This window comes from Camelus bactrianus, chromosome 15, assembly GCF_048773025.1.
Source record: "Camelus bactrianus isolate YW-2024 breed Bactrian camel chromosome 15, ASM4877302v1, whole genome shotgun sequence".
NCBI classification, from domain to species: domain Eukaryota; kingdom Metazoa; phylum Chordata; class Mammalia; order Artiodactyla; family Camelidae; genus Camelus; species Camelus bactrianus.
Window position 1 is genome coordinate 20,031,413 of NC_133553.1, and position 14,347 is coordinate 20,045,759.

The window sequence follows — 14,347 nt, forward strand, 5'->3', positions numbered from 1 at the left end:
GTCTTATATTCTATACTATCTCAATAAAAATGCTGCTCCGTACTCAATACATGGATTGCACAACCAGCCAACTATTGAGCGGTCACCTGAGGTCTGAAAAGCTGACTTAGAGTCCATACTCTGCACAGGTCCCTCTAGGCTCTGAGTGGTCTGTTTCCAGCTTCACCCAGCATGTTTGGGGCTACCAACCACGTGCCTTCCTCTGAGCAGGCTGCTCTCCCCCAGGTGAGGCAGGCAAACCAGGCGAGATCTCCAGCGCTGGTGAGCCAGAGATATGCCTGTGAACTCCTGGGCTCCTGCAGCACCTTGGGGATGGCTGGTTGGGAGGGGAAGGGAGCTCTACCTGCCTGAGGGGTTACCATCACCCAAATATACACCTAAGCCAAAAAACACTGTGCTTCCAAGCAAAGGCAAATTCTCCCTCTTCCAACCTCTTCTCAGGCGTCTAAACCTGAGGATACTCCTTGGCGCCCTCTGTAGGAAAATTCAGGAACCACCACTCCTTCCCTGTACCCCTCTGTTACAGTGAGGACTGCAAACTAATTCTTAGCTATACATAATATATTGTCCACGAGAGTATGAACCCTGCCCCTAAGCAGAGTAGGGTATGTGTGTGTACACACGCACTTGCCATTAGAACTCAATAAATATTGAATAAATGGGCATTTTTAAATCCATTATGGTTAGAGTAAGATGCAATTTGAACTTGACCCTAGTTGTACTGAAGACAACTGAGAAGGGAAGTAACATGAGTGAGGACTGGAAGACGAATATGGGGTGTGTGTCGGTGGTGTGCTGCACTATACTGGACAGAAAATCTGCCTGGGGTCAAATCCCAGCTCCACCACTCCAGCTGTGTGACCAGGACATGAGGGGCGAAGCCTGTGGGCTGTGACAGCAGACTATCAGGGTTCTGACCCCAACTGTGCCACCTGCTGGCTGAGTGATCTTGGCAGTTACCTGATACCTTGTTTCCTCTGAGAGGTGCGGTGGGGATTCAATGAGACAAGTGCAAAGCATTCAGAAAGCGCTTAGCTCATGGTGCGCCTATAGTAAGTGTTCTTTTCACTCAACCTTTCTGAGTCAATTTCTTAGGCTGATTTTTAATGGAAACAAAATAAAATTTGTAAAAAGAAGTTTCACCAAACTGTATTTATCTTTGTGTGATCTATTCTAACATATTCAGTTTTATACCAACTCATTAAAGAAAAAAAAAAGTACTGTCGGTGACACAGACAGCAGAGTTTATTTTTAATAGACTTTGTTTTTTAGAGCAGTTTAAGGTTCAGAGCAAAAGTGATCAGTAAGTACAGAGAGTTCCTACATAGCCCCTTTCCCCCATTCCTTCAGCCTCACCCACAATCAACATCCCTCACCAGAGGGTACATTTGTTACAACTGATGAACTACACCGACACATCATTATCAGCCGAAGTCCATTTCAGATGTCCGCCAAAGTTTATAGTGGTGGTGTACATTCCATGGGTTTGGATGAATGTATAATGCCACGTATCTATCTATTGCTAGAGTATCGTAGTTTCCCTGCCCTAAAAATCCTCTGTGCTCTGCCTAATCAATCCTCTCTCTAGAATACTTTTTAAATCTAGTCCCCAGGTCAGAGATGGTGCTCAATAACTGGCAGTGTGCAGGATGGTGCTGCTGCTGATGGAAGCTGTTGCAATGGTTCCGGCATGTGAGTGCCTGAAAGCTGTGACTGAAAGTCTGGAAGAGACTGGAGGGTGTGGGATGTTGTGTGGGAATGAGAGGCAGGCCTCAGTGACAGAGTGGGGGCTGGGGAGGCAGAAGCCGCGGGGGCTCAAGGCTCTGGATGCTGTGGTGGTGGTGGTGGTGGTGGGCTGCAAAGAAATGGGAAGCGGTGGACAGCGAGGACTTCACGGCAGAATCTCAACCTGCTAACTGGCGTGTGTCAATCGGCCGGGACAGTGGAAAGCCCTGGATTAAGAGGCGGCCAAGCTGGGTTCTACCCCCATTTCACTGTTACCTTGGGCAGGTCCCGTCTCTCCTACAGGAGGCTGGACTGGCTGTCCTCATTGGACAGTGCTCAGGAGAAGGCGAAAAGTGCCACCTACAGCAGAGCGGCATTAGGGCGAGTAGGAAACCTTCAAGGACCAGGCGGGATCAGCGGGGCCCAGGACGCAGACCAGCGTCTGAAGGGCTTTCGTGGGCACGTTTTCCGGCGGCGGCGGAGCAACAGGCGGCCGTGTTCTTTCACCATCGATCTTCTCGATACAGCAGGAAGAGAGAAACTTTGCAGCCAGAGCCGGCCTGCCGCTTTAAAGCCCGGGGTCCCGGCCCCTGGGTGACCCGCCGCGCCGGCGGGGCCGGACGGTCGCGCGGCGGCGGCGGCGGCGGCGGCTTGCACGCATCTGTGCCCGTCTGCCCAAGGGTTAACCGGTTCCCCTGCAGCTGCCGCGCGTGCCTTGCAGAATTTCACCAGAAGAGGGTATAGTTTGAAAAGCTCTTGACGTCAGGCTGGAATTCCTATTGTGTTTAGAAACGGCTCGGGCAAAGGAAGCCCAAGTTCGCTCTCCGCACACCTCGGCGAACTGCGTGGTTCCGGCAGCCGCGGGACGCGTCTCGCGCGGCGGGCGCACGAGGGGACCCGCTCGGCTCCGGGACCAGCCCGCCGCTGCCTGCGTGCTCGAGGGTGGAGGACTGTGCCCTTCGCCCACGAGGGGACCCCATTCCTGCAAGAGGCCGAGCCGAAGCGGCAGGTCGCGCCGCCCGGGAGCCGGGGTGAGTATTCCGGGCGAGGCCGGCGGCCGCGAAAGCCCCCCGCCGGTGCGTCCCGGCGCCCGGATGCCCGCCCGGAGCCCCGCCGCCGGGTGCATGCCTCACCCGCGGCGCGCCCCAGCCCGCTGCTGCCCGCTGTGATCGCCCTTCCAGGCAGGCGGGCGCCGGCCGGGCTTCCCCGAGAGCCGCGCACCGGTGGGATCCCCCGGCGGTGGCGGCGGCAGGGCGCAGAGCCGAGGCCGCGCGGGCACACGCCGGGAGAATGGACGGGGCCGGGGATCGCAGCCTCCCGGAGCCGGGCAGCCAGGATTCCCGGGCGAACGACGACATCGAGATCGTCGTCAACGTGGGGGGCGTGCGGCAGGTGCTGTACGGAGACCTCCTCAGCCAGTACCCTGAGACCCGGCTGGCGGAGCTAATCAACTGCTTGGCGGGGGGCTACGACACCATCTTCTCCCTGTGCGACGACTACGACCCCGGAAAGCGCGAGTTCTACTTCGACAGGGACCCAGACGCGTTCAAGTGTGTCATTGAGGTGTACTATTTTGGGGAGGTCCACATGAAGAAGGGCATCTGCCCCATCTGCTTCAAGAACGAGATGGACTTCTGGAAGGTGGACCTCAAATTCCTGGACGACTGCTGCAAGAGCCACCTGAGCGAGAAGCGCGAGGAGCTGGAGGAGATCGCGCGCCGCGTGCAGCTCATCCTGGACGACCTGGGCGTGGACACGGCTGAAGGCCGCTGGCGGCGCTGCCAGAAGTGCGTCTGGAAGTTCCTGGAGAAGCCCGAGTCTTCGTGTCCCGCGCGGGTGGTGGCCGTGCTATCCTTCCTGCTCATTCTCATCTCGTCAGTGGTCATGTGCATGGGCACCATCCCCGAGCTGCAGGTGCTGGACGCTGAAGGCAACCGCGTGGAGCACCCGACGCTGGAGAACGTGGAGACGGCGTGCATCGGCTGGTTCACGCTGGAGTACCTGCTGCGCCTCTTCTCCTCGCCCAACAAGCTGCACTTCGCCCTGTCCTTCATGAACATCGTGGACGTGCTGGCCATCCTCCCCTTCTACGTTAGCCTCACGCTCACACACCTGGGCGCCCGCATGATGGAGCTGACCAACGTGCAGCAGGCGGTGCAGGCCCTGCGGATCATGCGCATCGCCCGCATCTTCAAGCTGGCCCGCCACTCTTCCGGCCTGCAGACTCTCACATACGCCCTCAAGCGCAGCTTCAAGGAACTGGGGCTGCTGCTCATGTACCTGGCGGTGGGCATCTTTGTCTTCTCCGCCCTGGGCTACACCATGGAGCAGAGTCACCCTGAGACCCTGTTTAAGAGCATCCCCCAGTCCTTCTGGTGGGCCATCATCACTATGACCACGGTCGGCTATGGTGACATCTACCCCAAGACCACGCTGGGCAAGCTCAACGCGGCCATCAGCTTCTTATGTGGGGTCATCGCGATTGCTCTGCCCATCCACCCCATTATCAACAACTTTGTCAGGTACTACAACAAGCAGCGAGTCCTGGAAACGGCTGCCAAGCATGAGCTGGAGCTGATGGAGCTTACCTCCAGCAGTGCGGGCGAGGGCAAGGCAGGGGGCTCCCGCGGTGACTTGGACAACCTCTCGCCAGAGCCCCCCGGGAAGGAGGTGCCAAGCTGGAGCAGCCGGCTGAAGATCTCCCACAGTGACACCTTCATCCCCCTGCTGACCGAGGAGAAGCACCATAGGACCCGGCTCCAGAGCTGCAAATGATGAGGGCCATCCCGGACACAGACGGACTGGGCCGGTGGATGGATGGACGGAACGGTGCCACAGGCCTGCCAGTGACTGCCAGGGAGGGGCTGTCCTTTGTCCCCCAACCCTCTCCTGAACAGAACTCTGAAGGCCCTCTTGGGCACCTCTGATGAGGCTGGGTAAGATCCCTTTGTGTTGCCAGCTGTCCAGGGGCCCAAGGGTAGGGTGGGGTGCCCACGAGTCATGGGCAGCGTGGGGTGATGGAGACCATGGTCTGGCTGATGGCAGTTCTCACCCGGTTCTGTATCTCCTTCAATAAAGTCTCCTGCCCTCTGCACCCGCCCGTGTCATAGGTTCTGTCACAGGCTGGCTGCCCACCCCACCCCACCCCACCCCCAAATCCCAGATGTTGCTCAGGCCCGCCTGGGAGGTAGGTAGGTGTGCAGCCAGCCCAGGGGGTTATTTTTAGTTGAGAGCTAATTAAAGAAGGGCTTGTACACAGGGTTCAGCACAAGGAACCTTGCCACATTCCAGGAGGCTCTGTGCCTTCTGTTTCCTTCTGAGGGAAAGCTTGCTCCCAGGAGGGGAAGAGTTCACGGAACAGGGAACACCATGCAGCCGCGTAATTACCATTTCTTTATCACCTGTGCAAGGCCCCTTTCAAAACTTCTTTCCATTCCTTCCAGCAACCCTGCTAGATAGGTATCCCCATTTTACAGAAGAAGAAACTGAGGCCCAAGGTCACACAGGGCAGGGATTCAGTCCCACATCTGATGATCCTGCTCTCTTTTCTCTGTGAGGAGGTCTTGGGACAGAGGCATGTGCTTGGGCCCACAAAGGGGAGGTTCTACAGACCAGGAGAGGCGGTGAGCCTCCTTGGGGTAGACATGACTGTCCTCCAGCTCATCCTTTCTCTTAGAACCACTACCTCTGAGGTCTCAGCTGCACGGACAAACCTGAGCACGCCCCCAGCGACACACTGCCAGCCTGGTCTGAGATCCCCGGGAACAGAGTCAGACAGACCTGGGTCTGAATTCCAGGGAAGGAGGAAGCAATCTCTGAGATGCCTTCTAGCTTAGACACTTTTCTCTACTGTTCCTCCCCCACCACTCCCTCACCTGCTGTGTGAACTTAGGCCTGCTGATTAACTTCTTTGATCCTCATTTTTATCATTTATTAAGTGGAAGAATTACCTCAGGGAATCACAGTGCTTAACACAGTGCCTGGCACACCATGACTGCCCAGTAAACGGCAGGTGTTTCTATTACTGTGTGCTGGGAGCGGGTGCCCAGCTGCCCACTCTGCCCTCCACCAGGCTGGGCTGGTGTGCAGATGGGGGAGGGGTGGGGGTGGGGCACTGTCACCCTGTTCTTAGTCAAAGGCAGTCCTCTTGGCACAGAGCTGAACCCAGCAGTCCCCTCTCTCTGACTTTTCACCTTCCACTAACCCCAGAGTTCTGCTCTTCCTTCCCCTCTGGAGCCAGCTGGTGCAGAGGGAGTTGCCCTCTGGGGGGAAGCGGAGGACTAGGAGGGGGAAGAGAAGATATGGTCTCTGGTCTGCACCATCTTGGGCAGGCCTTTCCTCCCCTGGTCCCTGGTTTTCCCATGTGAATGAAGAAGGATGGTTTCTCGGGGCCCCTTCCAGGATTTGGTGTTGTAGGGGACCTTGGAGGGAGGACTTGGGAGAGAATCAGAGCTGTCCTTGTGGGGTTCGGGGCCCTGAGCCACTGTTCGGCCTCCTCCCTCACTCGTTTCTCCAGGCAAGTGATAGGCCAGGTGACCATCGAAGGCAGAGTGGAGCCGGGGCTTGGGACCCAGTGGGAGGGAGGAGAGGTGTTGGGAAGAGGGATTGGTGGGCAACCCTGGGGCTCAGTGGGGCCTGCTGAATGTGACTGAATGGGGTGAAGTCACCTCTCTTCGTCCCCCTGCCCCCAGAGTCCTTGGGAAACCCCGAGCCGGTGCTGGCAGGAGGGCTCTGAGCCCAGAACAGGGAAGAAGCTCAGGGGTTGGAGAGAGGCCAGAAGGCACCTTGTCTTCTGCTCTCCTGGAGTCAGGGGAGAGTGTCTTGACAGCTACAAAAGCACTCTGAGCCCATCTCATCCACCCTAAGCAGAAGACTGACTCCCAAGATGGTGAGCAGTTTGAGTGGTCTCTCTAGTGAATCAGGATCAGGCAGGGTCCCGGACCCAGAGGGACTCAGAGCATGACATGCTTATGTAGTGGCATGCCTGATTGTGGGTGAGTGACCAGAGAACTTTGGGAACCAGGTTGGAAGGGCATCCCTCCCTCCCTGGGGAATCTTTCTGAGGCACCTCAGAACCTGCGGGGGAGCTTAACAAAAATCCCAGTGTCCAGGCTGCATCCACGCCTATGACATTAGAATGCCGAGGTGAACCCCCCAAGCATCAGTATTCATTTAAACTTTAAAGTGCACACGAGTCATCCAGAGATCTTACTAAAATGCAGACTTTGAATCAGTCACTCTGAGTAATTTCCTGTAATTCTGGGTAAATCTTTGTAATTCTGTGTTTCCTACAAGCTCCCAGATGAGGCTGATTCTGCCGGACCACTGACTGCTCTTTGAGTAGCAAGAGGCTGGAGGAGGAGCTTGCCAACTGTCCTTCTTACCTGTGTTTGTCCAGTTCATGCGTTAAGAATGGCTTATACATTTTTACTTTTTTGTATCTCTTTTTTTTTAAATGGAGGTACTGGGGATTGAACCCCGACCTCATGCATGCTAAGCTATACCCTCCTCCTCTACATTTTTAAATGGTTTTAAAAAAATCAAAAGAAGAACATTTTGTGACACATGAGAAATACCTGAAATTCAAATAAATTCTTACAGGAATAGAGCTACACCCCTTGGTCACAGGTTGTCTCTGGCTGCTCTGAAGTTACTATGACGGAGCTGAAGAGCTGTGACAGAGATCACATGGTCCTCAGAGGCAAAAATGCTTATTATTGGCCTGTGGGTTACAGGAAATGATCCCTAAGTCAGGCCTTGAAGGATGAGTGGGACCCACTCCCCTAGAAGCAAAAGCAGGGGGGCTACGTGAGCAAAGACACACAGCATGGGGTCCACCCCAGAGAAGGCGAGACCGTGTCCGTCTCCCAAGGCCTTGGGGTCACAGCCTTCCAACTTCTTTCCTCCAAGAACCCCCAACTCCTGGTTTCCCGCTTGAGGTTCCGTGGTCCTGGCTCCCAATCTGAGAGATGCTCCTGGTCTGCTCCTGCTCCTGCTCCTGCTCCTGCTCCTGCTCCTGCTGCTTTTGTCTCCTTTCCCTTCTTTCCTCTTATCAAATCCCACCCCTCCCCCAACCCCCTCCTGGGACCATCGCCTAACAGCCTCTTTGACTCAGGAGACTCTGACAAACCTCCAATGACCGGTTCATTTCTATTGAAAGAGGGAGAGAGAAGAAGGTATGTTTCTTGGAATCACAGACTATCCAGGTTAAAAGGAAAATAGGCATCATCTAGTCTACCCCCTCCCTGGGCTCCTGCATCATAACTGACAGGAAAATTGTGGCTCCAAATCTTGTAGAGTTGAGTGAAGAGGGCTTAATTAAAGGTCTGAAGGTCACAGCCAGATGGAGGGGTCAATCTTATTCTAAGTCTCATAAATTTGGGAGCACACAATGAACTCATTTCCAAAATAGAGAATTGTGAATGCAGGACCGTGTGTGTGTGTGTGTGTGTGTGTGTGTGTGTGTGTGTGTAAAAACAAATAATGCAGTGAGCTAGTCATCCTCAGTTTCACAGATGGGGAAACCAAGGCCCAGAGAGCAGAAGCAACAGGCTGGTGGTGGCTGTCCTGATCCTTGGTGGCAGAGGTAGGAGCTGTGCCCACAGCCCACAGCCCACACTCATCCGGAGCCAGACGGTGTTGCTCTCCTGGCCTCCATCAGAACTCAGCGAGCTTCCTAATAAGGTGCAGGATGTCATCATCTGATCTCCGAGGAAGGCCTCACTGCAGATGGACTGGTTCTGGTGGTGGTGTTTTTAAGGAAAGAAAGAGAAGGAAGAGGAAAACATTTTTGGGGGCAAGCAGCTTTGGACCAGATGCTCAGGCCATGCTGAGTTCAGGATCCATTCTGGCAATTGTAAGAGGTGTCTGGAGTTGAAGACTTACCATCTGGGGTTTGGCGGTACCACACACAACCATGAAATGAAATGCCCAGAAAGTGGGGGAAAAAAATCCATGAAAATGGCAAGACCTGGAATTATTTCACCCACGCTCCCTGAGGAAACCTGACAGAGGCAGGTAAGACCCTAGCAAGTGCCCAGGGTTATGGGGATGGGCTGATTTAAAGTGTTCCTGCTAATGAGGCAATTCCAGCTGATGACAGGACAGCGTGGGGCATGGTTTTGAGGCGGGAGCCCCTGCTTCCCCCTCCCCCTGGCTGGGAAGGGGCTGCTTGGTCCTCCTCCCTCCCAAGAGGATAATTCAATATCTCCCCAGTCTCCTGCCATCTCCCAGGGAGACGAGGGACAGGTGTGCCCAGAACAGCCTCCCACCTTTCTGCCTGTGAGAAGACAGCTCTGTGCACCACACTCTGTGCTGGTGGGAACGTGTCTGGCAGCAGATTTAAAAGGGGATGTCGGCCATATACATAATCTGAGATAGAAGCTCCCCCTAAATGCTTTCCTCTGATTGTAGCAGCCTAAGAAGTAGTTACAGGGATGCTGTGGGTTTCCAAAAGGAGAAAAAAAAAAAAAATAAGAATTAGGAGACTTTATGCTCCGATATTTCATTGTGGGTTTTTTTTTTATGATTCTTTTTTTTTAATTGAAGTATAGTTGATTTACAATGTTGTGTTAATTTCTAATGTTCAGCACAGTGACTCAGTTATACACATACATATATTCCTTTGCCATCACCCAGCCAGACTTGGAGCCTGGCTGCCATAGCCATAGCTTTATTTCCCTTTGTCAACAATGGGCCTGAAGGGAATGGCTGGTCTGGCTTCAGGTGAGACCTGTGTGTCACGTCTGTGTGCCTGTGGTCACACAGCTAAAGAGAAGTCAGTATGCGACTCCAGCTTGGACCTGGTGCCCACAGCCTGGCAGGGCAGCATCACATTCTGAGGAACAAGCTTAGCCTCTGGGTCCCTTCCCAGGGAGAGGTTGGGAAGGAGAAACCCACCCTGAACGGGAGCTGCCAGCAGCCACATCTTGTCTCCGGATGCAAAACTGTTAACAGGGGCTTGGCTGGGGAAAGGGAACCTGTCCTCTGTGGTGGCAGCCAGATTGAGAAGAAGGTGGAAATATTAACACACAGGCTGGTTTCTGCTGGTGCACGTGTAGGCTAAGCCATTGGGAGCCATCGCCTGAAGCCAGAGGTCCTTGTCTCTGCCGTATTCAACTTACCTGGCTCCCTGCTAGACTTGGTGGGGCGGCTCTGACCTGGCCTTAGACCTCAAGCCCCAGGTGGCCCAGCCAGATTGCAGGTCAACTGGAGCCCCTAAGCTGCTGTCTGCGCCTCGCACCTGAGTAGGAGTGGGAGGTGTGAGCCAGAGCCCGTCTCTCCCTCCCTTTTTTGTCTCCCCAACCGGAGGTGAAGTCTAAACTGCTGGGCTTGGCCCTCAAGGCTGCCACCACATGGCTCCAGATACCCCTTTGGCTTCATCTCTCAGTGCCCCCAGCCCCTCACCCCTCCATCACACCAGACCAGGCGGCGCTTTCCACTCCACACACTGGAGAGCTGGGGCTCCCTGCCTGTGCACGGGGACTCCCACTTTTCCACTGGCAGCTTCTACCCCTGGGTCCAGACCCAGCTGCAATGCCGTCCTTCCCACTCAGATTTGAGGCTGGCCCCTGCATGGCATGTTGGCTCTGCGGGGGCAGAAACCATGCTGGAGAGATCTTGGAGTCACTCACTTCACTTCACTCAGGAGAATGGACCCTGGGGAGGTCACGGGATGGCCTGAAGTCACCCTGGGTTGGCAGCAGTCGGAACCAGAGCCCAGATCCTGTCTCGGTGCTCACCTGCCTGTCCTCTCTGTCCACTGCCCACCCACTCACGCCCACCCATTCCTGGCTACAGGTTTGAGCCAAGAGTCGGAGCTGAGGTTTTAGAAATTAGACTGAAAGGTGGCCCCAAGAACAGCTCCCCCATTATTCGCACCTGTAGTGAGCCAGGGCATTGGAGCAGAGCCCAGGGCTGGCTGCCTGAAAGCACTTTGCAGACTTCATTTCAAACCTTCGTTGAAACCTCCTGGCCTTTTAAAGCCTTGAAGTTCACAGTCAGAGTGAGGCGCACACTTCATTCTGCTCCCACAAAGTGCACAGTGCAAGTGCAGGATGTGAGTGTGTGCAGGCGAGCCAAAGCAAACCAAAGCCTGCCTTCTAACTGAAAGGAGGGAGATGCTGGTGCACCCTGAAGCCACTCTTTCCCTCTCTAGTTTCCTGCCTTTCCCATGAGCGTGGTTCACAGCCAACAAAGGCAGGGACTGCAGACAGCTCTACTTTCCATCCCCAGGAGCACCAGCCACACTCTGCTCCTGGACCAGACCGGCATGGAACGTGGGAGGCGGGAACTCCGAACATCTTCTCAACTGGCTGCCCGGGGCACAGCCAGAGACCAGTCTCTCCTGATAATTGACCTTTTAGTACATTTTCTAGGAAACCGAAGGTCAGAGAGCTTAATCAACTTGTCCAGGATTTCCCACCAAAAAGGGTCAGTCCCTCCCTGGGGATGGACATCCTTGCTGTCTGAGCCTCTCCTCCCTGCTGCTTGTTGGGGGACAGCGACCTGGGCTGTGAGCCCCTCAAGGGCAGGTTTGTATCTGGGTCCCAGGTGTGTCTCTCAGGGCCTAGAGCAGTGCCTGGCACACAGTGGTTTCGTAACAAATATTGTGGGATGAACTTATTGTGACCCACCTTGTGCATGTCACTATGCCATGGGTGACCTGGCTCCAGGCCAGACCTAGAGTTTCTCTTCTTTACATTTTGTGCAGGGCTGTCTGGTCTTGGCAGTGGGGACCACGTCCTGGCTCTGTAGCTATGCCTAGCATCGGATCAGCGGCACAGAGAAGCTCTCTGTAAATGTTTACAGTGACCGAGCGAGCACCTGATCCAATCCTCGACAGGAGGCTGGAAGGCTTCGTGGTCAGAAGGCGTTAAAGTGAGCTTCTGCCGGCTGGGACCAACCTCCACCTAGTCCCACCAAGTTCCCGGCCCACTGCCTGGCCCAGTCCATGCAGCCACGAGGCCGTGCCCGCGGGTGAACTGAGTGACCTCGGAGGCCTTGTGCGCTCTGATGCTTGCGGGTTTTCTGAGAGCCCAGCCAGCGCCCGCCCAGTGCGGTTTAAACAAGGGGAGATTTACAGCAGCCTTTCCCCGAGCACAGCCTGAAAGGGCCTGGCAGGGGAGGTGGATTCCACAGCCCAACCCACAGGCCTCGTTGTTCCTGCTGCTCCTGGGAATAGCCTCACTTCAAAGTGGGGGAACTCAAGTTTGGGGAGTACACAGAATGTGGCATCTTACTTGGGAGACAGGCAGGGCACTGTTTCATTATATTTAACATCTGCGGCCCCTTCTCCCAGCCCCTTGTCCCCTCTCTGCTTACAGTGGGTCTTAAACGGCATTTCTGGTTGTGAATCCATAATCTTCCCTCGGAATGTCCTGAGGCAGCACCTGCATTTCAAGGGGAATCCCAGGGCCCTGCACTGACACAAGGCAGCTCCCCTCAGGGAAGACGGAACCCCGGAGGCCTGGCCGACCTATAGCCCGGGAAGCTGGAGGGCCCACGCTTGGAGGACCACTGCCTGGCTGAAGTCTCTCATTAGTTCTAATGATTTTTCAGTTGTTTCCCATTGATTTATAAATTTAAAAAAATCGTATTAGCTGCAAAGGACAGTTCTGTTCCTTCATTCCTTTCATCAAGCCCAGCTTGGTCCTGTTTTACTGTGTGGCCTGGGCTCCCTGGCGCAGGTGGATTTAGGCATCTTTTCCCGGGTCTGTTTGCTGTCTGCTTCTGGGTGACATTCTTTATCAAGTTAAGAAAATTTCATTCTATTCCTAGCTTTCAAAAAGATGTTTAAAAATCAGGAGCGAACATTTACATTTTATTAAATGCCTCTTCAGCATCCACAGAAATGATAGACGTTCAGACATTTTATATTTCTTTAATGTATCAGGGTGGGGATGTAAAGATTAAATGATTTCCTAATGTTAACATGCTCTTGCATTCTTGGACTAAAACCTATGTAGTCATAAGGCATTTTTCTCTAAATTCAGGGCCAGATTCCACTTGCTGTTTTATTCGACTGTTGCCTCCATATCATAAGTGAGATTGGCCTACAGTTTTCTTGTTTTTTGCCGTTCTTTCCGGATGTTGGTATCAGGGTTACATCAGCCTCATAGGACTGAATGAAAGAATCTGTCCCTCCTTAGGAAACAGACATTTTACTTACTTATGTCAATAACATTTCCCAGTAACCCCAATCTCTGCCAGTCACGTTTAAAATATTTCTTCTATAGTTACTCTTTTTTGGTGGGTGGTGGCTTGGGGGTCAACCAGCAAAGGGTGTACGGACGCTGGGGAGGGGCACAAAATACGGAACTTCATGAATTTGTGTGCCATCCTTCCACGTGGGCCATGCTGATCGACTGTGTACCGTTCTGATTTTTACTACATGTGCTGCCGAAGCGAGCACTGCAGTTACCCTGATTGCTTTCTATAATCTACATAAACCTCTCTTTCTCACACATCGGCTCTGGTCAGCATCTCTTGCTGATCACACAAAGGTGAGATTAGGACCTCTAGAAAGTGGTTCCCTCTGCCTTCCCTCCCCCCTTGACTGCCCTCTCTCTGGCCCCCAGGCCTCTGATTTCTGCCTTGCCATGAAAACACATACACCCTTTTCTGTGACTAATTACTTCTGTGTTTTGACAGTCAGCTGATTCTAAACAAATTTAAACCAATAACCAGTATTTTTAATATTATGATTATGTAACCACTTTTCATCACAGATGCGGGGAAGGAGATGAATCTGAGGCCACTAGGTGAAGGGGCAGTGCATAATTTTTTAATATTTCATGTTTCGGTTTGCCTCCTCATTGTCACTAGGATTTTCCCCTTTTTCCCTACAAGTAGTTACTAAAGATGAACGTGTTTTCCTCTTGGAGACATTCTTTTCAGAGTCTTCAGATTTTCTGATTGAATTTGCTTCGTTTGCCCTCAAGGTCCGTGTCACAGTTGTCATCTTGTGATCTTTTTTATATTACATTCCTGGGTTTGGTGTACAGTTTTTTAGTTTCTTGGCTACTATGTCATCCTCTTTCTTGGATCCTGTTTTTGTTTTGCTGGAGGTATGTCCTTGGGTGTGTCTTTCAGGATAGGTCTACGGATGATTAACTTTCTAAGCCTGTGTGTGGTTGAATATGTCCTTATTTTGCCCTTGCTGGGGACTAGGAGTTGGACTGGACAATTTGCCTGAAATTAGTTTCCTTTATGGGTCATTTGATTTTTTTCACTCTTCTAGGAGCCTTTTAGGATTTCTCTACATCTTTGAAGACATGAAATTTCTCCTAGAAAACATGCCTCTTTTTAAGCTTTCCTCAATCAACACTTGGCCGTGACTTTTCACTTTGAGACTCAAGTTTTTTTCTTTTTTTTAATTTTATTTTTTAAAAATTTTTTCAGTTTTTTTTTAATTGAAGAATAGTCAGTTTACAGTGTTGTGTCAACTTCTGGTGTGCAGCATGATGTTTCAGTCATACTCAAGTCTTTTCTTTAGCCCAGAAAAATTTGCTTCTCTTGCGGCTTTATTTTCTCTCCTGCACCTCTGGTTTTTTTCCCTCCGAGGACTCTTACTAGAAATTGAGGACCAATTCTACATGTGTATTAAGAGTAACTTTGCTTT

General features: G+C 52.9%; 1 protein-coding gene and 1 non-coding gene across 2 annotated transcripts; one reads left to right on the forward strand and one right to left on the reverse strand.

Annotated features, from left to right (window-relative positions):
• Nucleotides 1-1,335: 1,335 nt before the first annotated feature.
• KCNF1 (potassium voltage-gated channel modifier subfamily F member 1) lies at nucleotides 1,336-4,819 on the forward strand. Its single transcript, XM_010964019.3, has one exon. It carries the CDS (start codon nucleotides 3,016-3,018, stop codon nucleotides 4,498-4,500), a length of 1,485 nt encoding a protein of 494 aa, XP_010962321.3. The 5' UTR covers nucleotides 1,336-3,015; the 3' UTR covers nucleotides 4,501-4,819.
• An 8,211-nt stretch (nucleotides 4,820-13,030) lies between these two features.
• Nucleotides 13,031-13,138, reverse strand: LOC123619469 (U6 spliceosomal RNA). Its single transcript, XR_006728079.1, has one exon. It is a non-coding gene; the product is annotated as a U6 spliceosomal RNA (small nuclear RNA).
• Between the last annotated feature and the right edge of the window lie 1,209 nt (nucleotides 13,139-14,347).